General features: G+C 38.6%; 1 protein-coding gene across 6 annotated transcripts in view; it reads right to left on the reverse strand.

Annotated features, from left to right (window-relative positions):
* Positions 1 to 13,619, reverse strand: part of si:ch211-285f17.1 (sickle tail protein homolog) — a 233,006-nt gene that overhangs the window by 12,087 nt on the left and 207,300 nt on the right. For all 6 annotated transcript variants that reach the window (XM_036564672.1, XM_036564674.1, XM_036564673.1 and 3 more), the window contains 5 exons: positions 12,910 to 13,057; positions 10,210 to 10,681; positions 7,535 to 7,757; positions 4,588 to 4,895; positions 476 to 613 (listed from right to left, as the gene is read on the reverse strand). In XM_036564672.1, the coding sequence (XP_036420565.1) occupies positions 476 to 613; positions 4,588 to 4,895; positions 7,535 to 7,757; positions 10,210 to 10,681; positions 12,910 to 13,057 (1,289 nt within the window). The remainder of the gene's footprint in view (positions 1 to 475; positions 614 to 4,587; positions 4,896 to 7,534; positions 7,758 to 10,209; positions 10,682 to 12,909; positions 13,058 to 13,619) is intronic.

The raw sequence follows: 13,619 nt of genomic DNA on the forward strand, positions 1-13,619 counted from the left end.
AAATATATCACGTCATATTACAATAGCTAACATATATTTACAAATTCATATTACATAAGAGAAAATCATATCTTAATTTTGGAGTTATCTTATCATGCAACTTTGTCTCAAATTAAGAAATTCTGAACCACTTAATCAAGCTTGATAATCAACTGTTATATCTGTTCCAAGCAACTGACTATGTGGTGAAGGTGTACTAACCCGCAATCTGCTAAATATGTATACACAATACATATACTCACAAATTCATATCACATAATGTCATACAATGTCAATAATGACATTTAATGTCATATTGCAATACTTATCACAAGCCTTTAAATATCACAAAGAATTGTACTGATGCTCAAGTACTGTTATAATAACGTATCTGACGTTTCTAATTAAATGGCCAATGAATGCAGGTACAAGGTAAATGTACCCAAGAAACTGGCAGCTCAGCGTATGTATGTGCACACTTGTGTATGTCACTCACCTGTAACTCAGCCATTATCTTATCTCCTTCATCCTCCTCCACTGGGATGGCAGATGTAGTGAAGGGGGGAGGTGTACATGGCTTGGGCTTTGTCTCTGGATGGCTCTTTAGTTTAGGCTGAGGCTTCCCTTCACCTTCCTGTTAAAGATACCCACATTAATATCATTCTATGCAACAATCATTTAAAAATTAAAAAAAAAATGTGAGAAATGAAGCACACAGATTACCACTCACATTTGGCTGTTTCTGTTGACTAACAGTGCCCTGATACACAGGTGTAGGCAAAAGTTTGAATACTTAGTCAAATTTTATGTTTTGTTGATATATTAATATAATGACATAGGTTTATAAATATGTAAATAAATATCACATTTTTCTGCAAATTTTATTAAACAATTTCTATTTATTGAGTTTCTACTGGAAAAAAAATCAACTTTGCACAGGCAGCATTTAGTGTCTTTTAATGTGTTATGTATTTTAACCCCTTAAATTCCCAAGCTTATTACATACTAAAGCTTATTGTTTAGTAATTCGCTTCAATGTACTTCAATCGACTTTAATGCAAACTGACCGAGCTATTCTAAGGCTGCAGAAGTATGTAACAAAACTTGGGGCATGCAAGAGGGCCCTGGCCATTTCAGGGGTTAATGTATTTCAGATGCTTGGATAAGTTATGAAACTGTACAAGGCAGCACAGAATAACTAGTGCTCCACTGAAATCATTTAATATCTTTAATAAGTCTTGATATAATAAATCTTAATATTCAACATGAGGCAAATACTACTGTCACACCCATATTTATGTATGTATGTACAAAACATTATGCCCACTCACAGATGAAAGCAAATAACTTTGATTATCTCATAACAACGGTGCATGTCAAAACTGGGATATACAACCACAATACCAAAAAAGTTTGGACGCTGTGTAAAATGTAAATAAAAGCAGAATGCAATGATTTTGCAAATCTCATAGACCCATATTTTATTCACAATAGAACACAGAACACGTATCAGTTGTTGGAAGTGAGACATTTTTGCAATTCATGAAAAACATTAACTCCTGTAGAACTTGATGGCAGCAACGCATCTGAAAAAAGTTGGGACAGGGCCATGTCTACCATTGTGTAGCCTCCTCTCTTCTGTAAACAACAGTCTGTAAATGTCTGGGAAGTAAGGAGACCAATTGCTGGAGTTTTGGGAGAGGAATGTTGCCCCATTCTTGCCTGATGTAGGATTCTAGCTGCTCAACAGTCCTGGGTCTTCTTTGCCGGATTTTTCATATCACGATGCGCCAAAGGTTTTCTATTGGTAAAAGGTCTAGACTGCAGGCAGGCCAGTTCAACACATGGACTCTTCTTCTACGGAGCCATGCTGTTGTGATGAATGCAGTGTGTGGTTTAGCATTGTCTTGCCGAAATATGCAAGGCCTTCCCTGAAAGAGATGGTGTCTGAATGGCAGCATATGTTGCCAAAGCCTGTGTATTTCGTTCAGCATTAATGGTGCCTTCACAGATGTGCAAGAAATCCATACCATGTGCACTAATGCATCCCTATACCATGATGGGTGCCGGCTTTTGAACTGTGTGCTAATAACAAGCTGAGGGGTCTTTAGCCCGGAGGACAGAGTGCCCATGCGTTCCAAAAAGAATTTCAAATTTTAATTCATCAGAACAAAGGACACTTTTCCACTTCCCCTCAGTCCATTTTAAATGAGCTCAGGCCCAGAGAAGACAGCCGCGTTTCTGGATCTTGTTGACATATGGCATCTAATTTGCATGATACAGCTTTAACTTGCATATCTGGATTGTACAGCGAACTGTTTTCACAGACAATGATTTCTGGAAGTGCTCCTGAGCCCATGCAGTGATTTCCTCTATAGATTCATGTCTGTTTTGAATGCAGTGCTGCCTGAGGGCCCAAAGATCACAGCCAGCCAATATTAGTTTTAGGCTTTGTCTCTTGCATACAGAGATTTCTCCAGATTCTCCGAATCTTTTAATGATATTATGTGCCGTAGATGATGAAAAGCAAAAGTTCTTCCTTATTTTGCGTTGAGAAACATTATTCTTTAATTCTTGCACTATTTTATCATGCAGTCTGTCACAAAGTGGTGAGCCCCTCCCTCCCTTCTGAAAGATGCTCTTTTTATACTCAGTGATGTTACTGACCCGTTGCCGATTAACCACCGGGTGTTTTTTAGCATTACACAACTTTTCCAGCCTTTTTTCCATTGCCCCTGTCCCAACTTTTTTGAGATGAGTTGCTGCCATCAAGTTCTAAATGAGTTAATGTTTTTCATGAAATGGTAAAATGTCTCACTTTTAACATCTGATGTGTTCTATGTTCTATTGTAAATAAAATATGGTTTTATATAGATTTGCAAATCATTGCATTCTGTTTTTATTTACATTTATTTACATTTTACACAGTGTTCCAACTTTTTTTGGAATTGGGGTTGTATTAATTGGTAAGCAAACTATTGCGAAGGTGTGTGGGGTGCTTCTTGTCAGCAGTGACAAGTACCTACTGACAGTAGCCTGAGGAGGGTCAAACCACAAACTGGCAAAGGGGCAAACTGGCACGAGGGGTTTATCAATGCACCAGGGCAACAAAGATTATCCCTCCCTATGCCTCCTAGGAGACCTTTCAGAAGTAGAATCATCAGTCAAAGATACAGTCCCGTTACTTATAGCATTAAATATAGCAAAAAAAAACAATACTGCTAAATTGGAAAGATAAAAAAAATATTTCTGTAACACAGTGGACTAATCCATTAACAAAACACCTATCTTGTGAACAAGCATCAGCTGCAAGCCACAACAAAATAGATGCATTTAATCTAAACTTTTGTAACATGACATGAATAGTAGTACCCCGATATTGAAAGATTTTTTTTTTTCCCCTTTACATATTTGAGAGTGTGTGAATGTATACATATATGTATATGTATGTACACCATCAGTGTGTGGTGCTGTGCAGGGGCATGGGGGGCATGGGATCCTATGAATTATCAAGTACTTTTGAGACATCTAACTGGTGCTGAAGTTCTAGCTTTGTATTAGTTTTGAGGTCAAAGTGAGCACAGATCACAGAAAATGTTTATGAACTTCTCTTCACTGTTGAATTTAGACTACAGGACCAAAGACTGATGCTCAGTTCTAAGTCTTCTTAAAAAAAACCCTTCACGCAATGGATTTTGGCTAAATTACACTTACTGCTTTTTCAGAAACCCCTACCTTGTAGCTCTACATTGCTGGTGTACATTTCAAGACTGCAAATGCACAATTTCTGTGATACATCCTCTGACCCTTCATAGTCAGTTTCTGATCACAGCACTGCTCATGGTTATTAAACAAATTTTGTTAGTTCAATTGTTATGCTTGGTTTAATTGTTCTGCTTTTACCTTAGTCCTTGAGCTAATGCTAATGCTAAGGCTAAAGCTAATGCTGTATCGTGGCCTGCTTGTTTATTTACTTGTTTGCTGGGAATGTGTGTGCAAATACATTGATAAAGGGCATTCCTGTAAAACTCTTCAGCATTGTGTTTACTTCATTTCTATTCCTTTCTGCTTAGCTGTGAACATAACCTTCAGGCAACATTTTTTTCAAGCTCAGGCATTCCCAACTTTTTGCAGCCATTCTCTATGTCATACTCTAGGGGGTACGTTACAACACATTCCATGTAGTATAGCTGAATTTTAAACTGTCTCTGCTATGTGATGCTGGACTAGACGGCGTGGCTGGTCCATGGCGATAGTTTAAACATTCAAAAGGGGTAAATGAATTTCCCACACTTCTGTGAGGAAACAAACGTTTGCTTTGTGGCATGCAGTTGCCAGTTATAGGCATTTAGGATACTCCACTGCTAACTATGTGATTTGAGTTGACAGTGTTGGTCTTACACATTATATCATTGTGTAATTTTGGTTTGTTTTTCTTTTATTCATTTATTAAAGTGAATATATTTTCTAAATAAAAGTGAATAACTTTGCTTATTCTTATAGAATATTCAAATAATCTTCAACAGAATATTAAAAAATTAAAACATCCCTATGAGCTTGACACTTTCTCCCACTCTCACTTTACACAGATAAGTACAGACACCGTACCTGTGCAGTACCAGACTCCTTCCTGCTGGTGCAGATGACCTGTCCTGAGTGTGTGGTGGTAGGGTAATTTCTGCGAGGTGGAGGTGGAGGTGGGGACTTGTTGGCCATCTCTGAGCCCTGGCACAGCTTGGCTGTTTTGTCTTGAGGCTTCGCTGCTCTCTCCAGGCTTGTTTTGGCTGTTAGGCTGGGTTTAGGAGGCTTATCCAGAGCTGCTGCTTTAGCTGCTTTTTCTAGGTGGGGCTTGGGGGCTTTTTCTGGACCTGTCTTAGCCGGCTTCTCAGAAGTGGGAGGCTCAGGCTGGCTGTCCTCTGCAATACAATCAATACAATTACAGGTTGTTACAGTAAGCAGTTACGTCTTTACGATTCTACTACACTTTCTCCACTGACTTGCCATATATACTGACATTAGGACAAAACCATTTTTGACAAACTAAACATTATATATTTTATAACCTGTGACATCACTCAACCCCCCTTAATGTCTAAACTGCACAAACGTTAAAAAAAATGTTTGTTTGTGCCACGCCTGTGCTGGTTTGTGCTGTTAAAAGAAACGTCGGTGCTGTTTTAATTCAAGTTATAAAGTCATAATGTTTCAATGAGTGAATCAACCTCCAAACTGCACCAAAATGGTCTTGTTCGTTTGAGCTGGTTAATGCTACATTTGTTCTATTTGAATTCTTATGTTATTAACCAAAAAGGTTTGGCATTGCAGCAGGTTTCATTTATTTTAAACCTACAAATTCTTAATTTTTGCGTGCAATAATGAAGCTAAATTTAAGTACTAAATTGAATTCCTTCAAAACTTTTTCAGAATATGTATTAACATATAAAAACATTACAGATGTACTATGACTCCTTCATTAACTACTTCCCTCCTTTATTTTTTACACAAGACTTTTGACTAGGAAGCACAATAATAACAAATCTTTCAATGGGAAAACACTGGATTTCCAAAATAATCTTTATTTCTATTTTTTCAATGTTTAACATTTTAGCGCAGTTCAGTCATTGAGTGAGCCAAACTTGAAAAATTCATGTTATTAAGTAACTTACTAAATATAATAACTTAATAAAACATAATTTATTAAAAAAAAATCAAACTTCTACAAAAATCAATTTAAAAGTACTAGGAGTACAGCTTTGAAATTTTACATGGTTGTAAGAATTATATTTAAGTGTAATTTTCTTTTTAAATGGAAATCCTTAATAAACCCCACGTGTACACCACACTGTACCAGACTGTAGAGGTGAAGAGGGAGCTGAGCCATTAGGCAAAGCTCTCCATTTACTGGTCAGTCTACATCCTAGCCCTCACCTATGGTCATGAGCTGTGGGTAATGACCGAAAGAATGAGATCGCGAATACAAGTGGCGGAAATGAGCTGTCTTCACAGGGTGGCGGGCTACACTCTGTTTGACAGGGTGAGGAGCTCGGCCTTCTAAGAGGAGCTCAGAGTAGAGCTACTCCTCCACATTAACAGGAGCCAGTTGAGTTGGTCCAGGCATCTGATCAGGATGCCCCCTGGAGGCCTCCCGTGGGGGTTTACCAGGCACAGCCTATTGGGACAAGATCCCGGGGTTGTTCTAGGCCCTGCTGGAGGGATTATATCTCCAAATTGGCCTGGGAGCGGCTCGGGGTCCCCCAGAATAAGATGGAGGAAATTGCGGGGGGGACAGGGTCGTCTGGGATTCTCTGCTCTCACAACTGCTACTGCGACCATATCTGGATTAAGTGGTTAAAGATGATGATGATGACACATGATTCATCAAAAGACTGCAATTAATGTTTGTATTCCTCAAACAACATGCAATTTCACTATAACCCTGTTGCTTGATTTGTTTTGAAAATGCATTTTTAAACAGCAAATTACTAATTATTAATCAGCAATTTTTGTCAGCCATCCAATTCTACTCAATACAATTATGAAACTGAATAATGAATTAATTAATTATCATCAGCCAGAGACAATTGTGTGATAATAATGTCATCACACATAAAAACTGTTTATCCAATAACGTGAGAATTAAAACAACACAAGTATTTCTTTAGCGGCACAAACCAGCACAAACAAATGAGACCATTCTGGTGCAAATTAGACGTTAATAGTCGGCCAATAGAGTGCCATCACTTTCAAACAAATTATTCCTTAGCCTATAACTTGATAAATACAACAGCACAAACATTTCTTTTAATGGCACAAACCAGCACAAGTGCAGCACAAACGAATGAGACTGTTTTGGTGCAATTTAGCTGCTGATGGGGGGCTGAGCGATGTCACTCATTGAAACATTATGGCTTTAGAACTTGGAAAATTAAAACAGCACAACAATTTCTGACCACATGGGGAGCCAGCTTTACACAGGTTTTTGTTGTATTTTTTAATTTTAACCCGATTTTCTCCCCAATTTAGTCGTCTCCAATTCCACCCGCTAGTTAGGACTCCCCCAATCACACGATACTATCAACGCTGAGAGGGTGAAGGCTAACACAGGCTTCCTCCGAGACCTGTGAAGCCAGCCACTGCTTCTTTTCGAGCTGCCGTTCACGCAACGTCACTGGACAGCCGAACGCGATCGGAGGAAAGCGCCAACCGCCAGATCTGTTACGTCAGCTAACAGATGCCTGTGCTGACTAGCATCGCGCTGAGTGATGGGGGGAGAAGGAGGGGCCATCCTACCCACCCAGAGAGAGCGAGGCCAATTGTGCTCTCTTGGACTCCCAGCTACGGATGGCTGTAGCATCACCAGGGATCGAACTCGCGATCTCCTGATGATAGGGCTAACACTTAGACGGGTGCGCCACTCGGGAGCCCAGCTTTACAGAGGTTTTGACAAGTCGAATGCTACAATTTCTCATTAGGTTCTCTAAAGCTTGTCCAATACTGAAACTGTTGCTACGAAAGAATGCATTAGTAGGTAAGGCACAGCTAAATCGACTCTGACCATGTGCTGGAAGCGCAGGAGGCTCTGGTTTCTCTACCACCTCTTCTAAGGCAGCAGGAGGCGCTGCAGCAGGTTTCTGCATTCTGTCTCCTTCATTTGCTACCTCTAGACTAGGTATTCCTCTCATCATGTTAGCTTCTGCTTCCTGTAGCATCTTCTGAAACTCCTGCCCATCATAATGACCCATGTTCTGTCTCTTTTCTTCCCACTCTCTCTCAGCAGCCTAGAGAAAAAGGGAGAGAAAAACAAACAGGAACTGAACAGGAAATGAGATGAAAGAAGATACAAGTGACATTTTTTCCACCTAAAAAAAGGTGTTATTACTGAAGCCAATGTTCAAAGAGAATAGTTATTTTACAAAAAAAATCTAATTTACACAATGCACATATTTATACAAAATTGCTCTATTCAATTAACAAAGACATATTTCGTGTTCTACAGGTTTGCACTGGAGCTATGAGGCTAATGTATGTAACAAGTAATGGAAGCTTCTATCCCACCAGATAGCACACTGCACTTTGCCTTAAACCACATTACTGTAATAACTACCACACAACATAACTATAAAAATGGACAAAAATATGTAAACAAAAAACAGCTGTAGCAGTTAAACTGAAGCCAGAAGTTTGTCTGTAATTTTATTCATTTTAATACCCTATTCTAATTAGTGACTTGAGCTACTTTAAGGTGCATCTGTTGCAGGCACTGGCATTGAACTGCGCACACAACGGTTGTATAAACTCCAAATAAAACGATTGCCAGTGGAATGGGACTCTCTGGAGCAGTTGTACACGAGACCACCATTCCCAATAGCAAGCACCAGCTAGTTGATATAAAGCTCCCCAGCACTGGACTGTGAAGCAGTGGAGCTGCATTCTGTGGAGTGATGAAGCACCATATAATACCTCTGAGATGAACCGCAGTAGTGTTTGTGATCCAGAACTAATCATTCAACATCAGTACCCGACCTCACTAACAGGGGTGTAACAATACACAAATTAGCATGACACAATACGTATTGTTGTTTTTGCATCAGGATATGATATATTTCAATACAGAATTAGAAAACAAAATAATAACACAACTTCAGCATTTACTTTATTTATTTCTTTTTTTGGTAATTCCCAATATATTTTTTTTTTGCTTAAGTCATTTTCTTTGAAGATATAAAATAATCTAAAAAGAATCTAAACAAAAGTACAATATCTATATAAAAGTTAATATATATATATATATATATATATATATATATATATATATATATATATATATATATTACATGAAAGGATGATTACAAGTTCATTTACAACCTGGTACTGTATTTCTGTACAAACTGTTGCCTTTTATCTTTAGGCTGAAATGAGTGTGAGAGGAGATTTTTTAAATGTAGCTCCCAGCAATCCACAACTGAATACAGGTGGACTCTATAACTAAATACAGGAAGACTCTATAGCCTTGGTTATAGAGTCCACCTATATTCGGTTGTAGAGTGGAAAAACATCTAACTAGCCTAATCCAATTATGATGCAAGGGAAATTTTCGAATAGAAAGCTGGCTAACTTTAGCATGTTTTCTACTTGCTCTTGGAAGTGACATCTGCATGATGCCTTCACAAATGAGTTAGCATATTTTTGGCATCAGCGTGGGTATTTGATCCTTGTGGTAAAATATGTTGCCGCTCTGTCAACATTTGATCTACCGCTCTTTGTCCATCATTACTGTACTTGAATAAGAAACCTCGCCATTTCAAAAACCTTGGCTAATCAACCATCCAAGTTAGACTAACTTAACTGTCTTAAATGTATTCGTACACTCTAGCATTAACATTACCCTTCACTGGTACTAAGGGGCCTAGGCCAAACCCTGAAAAACAGCCCTAAACCATTATCCCTCTTCCACCAAACTTTATTGTTGACACTATACATTCCTATGGGTAACGTTCTACTGGCAACCGCCAAACCCAGTTTCATGCATCAGACTGTCAGACAGTGAAGCATGATTCATCACTCTAGAGAAAACTCGAGTGCTCCAGTGAGTCCAGTGGCAACATACTCTACTTTTCGTCATCGAACACTGTGTGGCCAGGAGTGTGTGCAGCTGCTTAACCATGGAAAACCATTTCATGAAGCTCCCAACACACAGTCTGTGTGCTAATGGCGATTCCAGAAGCAGTCTGGAACACTGTACCAAGTCAACTGGTGATGTTTCCATACTATGCACTTCAGCACAGTTTGCATGATCTACTGCTTTATAGCTAAGCTGCCGTTGCTCCTGGATGTTTCCGTTACACAGCAGTAGCACTTTGACTGGGGCAGATTTAGCAGGGTAGAAAATTCATGAACTGACTTGTACTATAGGTGGCATTCTGTGATAGTGCCACGTTTTGTCACTGAGCTCTTCAGTATGACCTGTTCTCCTGCCAGTGTTTAACTATGGAAATTGCATGGTAATGGGCTTGATTTTATAAACCTGTTAGCAATCCATGTGGCTAAAACACATGAAGTCAATAATCAGGAGGCATGTCAACACACATTGACTACATTAGTGGTAAGGGCAAAAATGCATATATTAGATTTATTTTTAAACTCTTTAAAAACAAATGTTCTGTTTTTAAAATCTCTTTAATGCAAAGTCCAACCTTCCAAATCACATCCAAAGTTACATTTAAAGCTCACCTCTATAGACGTGGCTCTGTTTTTGCCCTTGCTATAACTGGTGATCTCCTCGATAAACAAGCTCGGAGATGCCCCACTTTCATAGCAGACACTGTTGCTATGGACTCCAATGCCGAGGTTGCTTGATGGTGGCGCGTACTCTGGCTGTGACAGGCTGGACTTTCTGAGCTGCCCGGGGCTTCCCGACTGCTTTGTTGATGAAGAGGTGAACTTGTGGGCCTGGTAGGGCAGTGCAGATGTGGATGTGGGGGGTGCTACTGAATGCTGGGACTGACAAGGAGGCACTGGGGAACTCTGGGCGTGGTGAATGACCATTGGGTTGGAATTAATGACCTCTGACCTCATAGAGGAACTCTGAGACTCAATGAGGGGCATACTCACTGCATCCTGGACATCAGAGGGAGGCCCCAACTCTATGCCATCTGCTGTGGTAGCAGGATCTGATGGTTTTAGTAAGCCCTCTGTGGCGCACCTAGAGGTTATGGACAAGTTTACATGTTTAACCACTTATGTAGATATATAACATTAATGCATTTATTCCAGTTTACAAAAATATAGAGCAACTACTTAACATCTGGCAAACAAACTGGTTTTAATAATAATAACAACAATAATAATAAAAATAATAATCTACAATGTTTTATTTATGCAGCACCATTCTCAAACTTAAGGTCGTTTTACAAAGTGCATAATCAACCACAGCAGAATGCAAATGCCTAGATATGAAAACAAGCCAACAATGTGTATGTTATGACAGCCAGAGTAAAAAAAAATAATCAATGCTGCAAAATAAGTGAAAACGTTTGATCTTACAAAAATTATGCTATATTTCTGAGCCACTGTGACAGTCTGGACTGATAGGTTTTGTTTTTTTGCATTCTTTTTTGGCATACCTTTTCTAAATCACTGTTCTGGTAACAGCACTCTTCCATCGAAGCATTCACTTCAAATTTTTTATACCTTATTTTTATGCGTCACATCGTCCAACAAAATGTGATGGAATATACCATTTAAAAGCCTGAAATCTCAGGATTTGATTACTGCAAACCATTTTATGATTTTATGAGTCAGAACAGTTACGATCGTCTCATTTGCAACATAAGCACTGAACAAGCAAATTTGTGGGTTCTTACCTTCAAAGCCTTGCTGCTATCCACAGAGACAGCATATTCCAAAACAAGTGGTCTTAATAACACGGCAAAAGTCAGAGATCAATTTAGGGGTGGAAATAAACACCTCTAGCCTCTGTTACTTTGTGTCAGTAATTTATACAATTATTCTGACAGTTGGGAAAAATTTGAGAGTGTTACCTTTCAAATGAGACCAAGCTCATGACTGTAGGAACAGTGCTTCTTTTACTTTGGGTATACCTTTTCAGGCAAAAATGGGTTACATTAATGACCGTTTTATAGTGTGTAAATATTTGCCTGTGATCAAATTTGACTGATCTGGGCTGGGTTTCTCAAAAGCATCTTAGAACAAAGGTGATTTTTCAGTGATACAGCGAGCAACACACTGAACACTTTTTCTACCAGATAAGATGCTCTTAACTCTAAGATGCTTAAGGGAAATCCATCCTTGATGAATTGCTCATCACTTATATTATTATCCTGCAGCAAAATCACTTCATTCTTTGTATGTGCCCAGTGGTATACATTCTGAAATGATACTGTTTTTGTGGACTTATGCAAAACAACCATTTTATAGTGTTGTGAATACAAGTTGATCTCATGTTGCTCTATTGTGTGCACCAAATCCTTCCAATGCAAACACCAGTGCTGCCGATATTATCAGTTTTCATATTTCATGGTAAAACAGCTCCAAAATACTGTGCAAAAATCATAGACTACCTTTCATTTATTCATTTACATGTCAGAACAGCAACTAATTAATAATATTACTTAGGAGCTATTTCTGAGGAGATTAGATATAAGACTTGCATAACAAAAGAGGAACGTATACAGAAAATACGTGAAATAAACAAAAAAGTATCCAAAACTGGAGTTCAAAAAATCGAAAGAATAAATAGAGAAAATGGAACTCCACACAACCATACAAGACCTGGAAGTCCACTAAAACTCCCTTCAGATAAACAGTACTTAACTCATATTTGAGAGACAGGAGAAAATTAAGCTCAGCTCTTAAAAATTAGGTGCAGTTCCATTTACAAATCAAAGAAAGCAGCTGCTGGTGTTCTCAGAATAATGGCCTGGCCATTTCAGTGCCCAGAATTCAACATCATTGTGTTTGGGATTACTTGGATTGTGAGAAGCAGAAAATGCAACCAACTTTTAAGACCGGAGGTGTGAACAAACATCCCTGCAGATTTCTTTATAAAACTGAGAGCAAGTCTCCCAAAAAGAACAAAAGCTGTAGTGAAGGCAAAGTGTGGACACCCAAAATCATGAACACCTTTTTCCTGATAACTTGAACGAAAAGGCTGTTTGACTGGACATTAAATAAATTAAGTGTTGTCTCTGATATTTGCCCAGTATAGTGATGATGCTCACTTACACCACCATATACAGCAATATCCTTAGAATCAGATTGGGAATCCCCTATATTCAATACATCATGAATTCTCAAATATCATCATTGAGTAGCTAATTTCCACACGTTAGCTAGGTCTCCTCATCACACAGTAACAATAAACTGATGAAATTTTACACCACAGCCTGACATTGAGAATACTCTCTGTACCTGCGCAGACTGTTGAGGGAGTCTGTGAGTGTTTTGACTCTCTTCAACATGCTGTCCAGCTTGTGTGGTTCTTCCTTCAGAAACTTCACAGCCTCCACCTCCACTCGCAGAACAGCCCGCATGCGTGCCTGCAGAGCTGGAAACTCTCCTGTTACACACACAGCAGACCAGAACTGATTGTAAGAGTGATGTACTGTAATATGTACTGTATTTGTAATAAAAGCTTTAAAGCTGTATAATTCGTTCTTTTGAATTGTCTCTGCCTGTTTGCATATGGATACCAGAAAACCTGAGACATGAGTGAAAGTAACCAGAACTATGTTTTAATTGTGTTGCAATGGTGTTTAAAAGTTAAAAACTTTTTTAAAAAACCAGAGGGGAACCCTCAGGGTCTTCTAGGCCTTCAGAGAAGGCTGAATGATTTCTGGGAACTAAAAATACATTTCTGTAATTTTTAGTTCATTTTTATTCAAGAGAACCATGCTTGTATTTAAATTCTGTGAATATTACAGTACTCCTCTTGTTTCGTCACTAAGTTTTCAATGGAAACAAAACAATCAGGAATTGTTCTCTGTGGCATCTAGATGGATGTAGCTAAGCTAGCTCTACTATTGGTTAGGACCTCGAAAGCTAAAGAGAAGTCCTAATGTGTTAGATTGACAAATCAGTATAATTACAAAGTGACAGGAATCAAGGAATAAACCAATAAT

This window comes from Colossoma macropomum, unplaced genomic scaffold (assembly GCF_904425465.1).
Source record: "Colossoma macropomum unplaced genomic scaffold, Colossoma_macropomum, whole genome shotgun sequence".
Taxonomy (NCBI): Eukaryota; Metazoa; Chordata; class Actinopteri; order Characiformes; family Serrasalmidae; genus Colossoma; species Colossoma macropomum.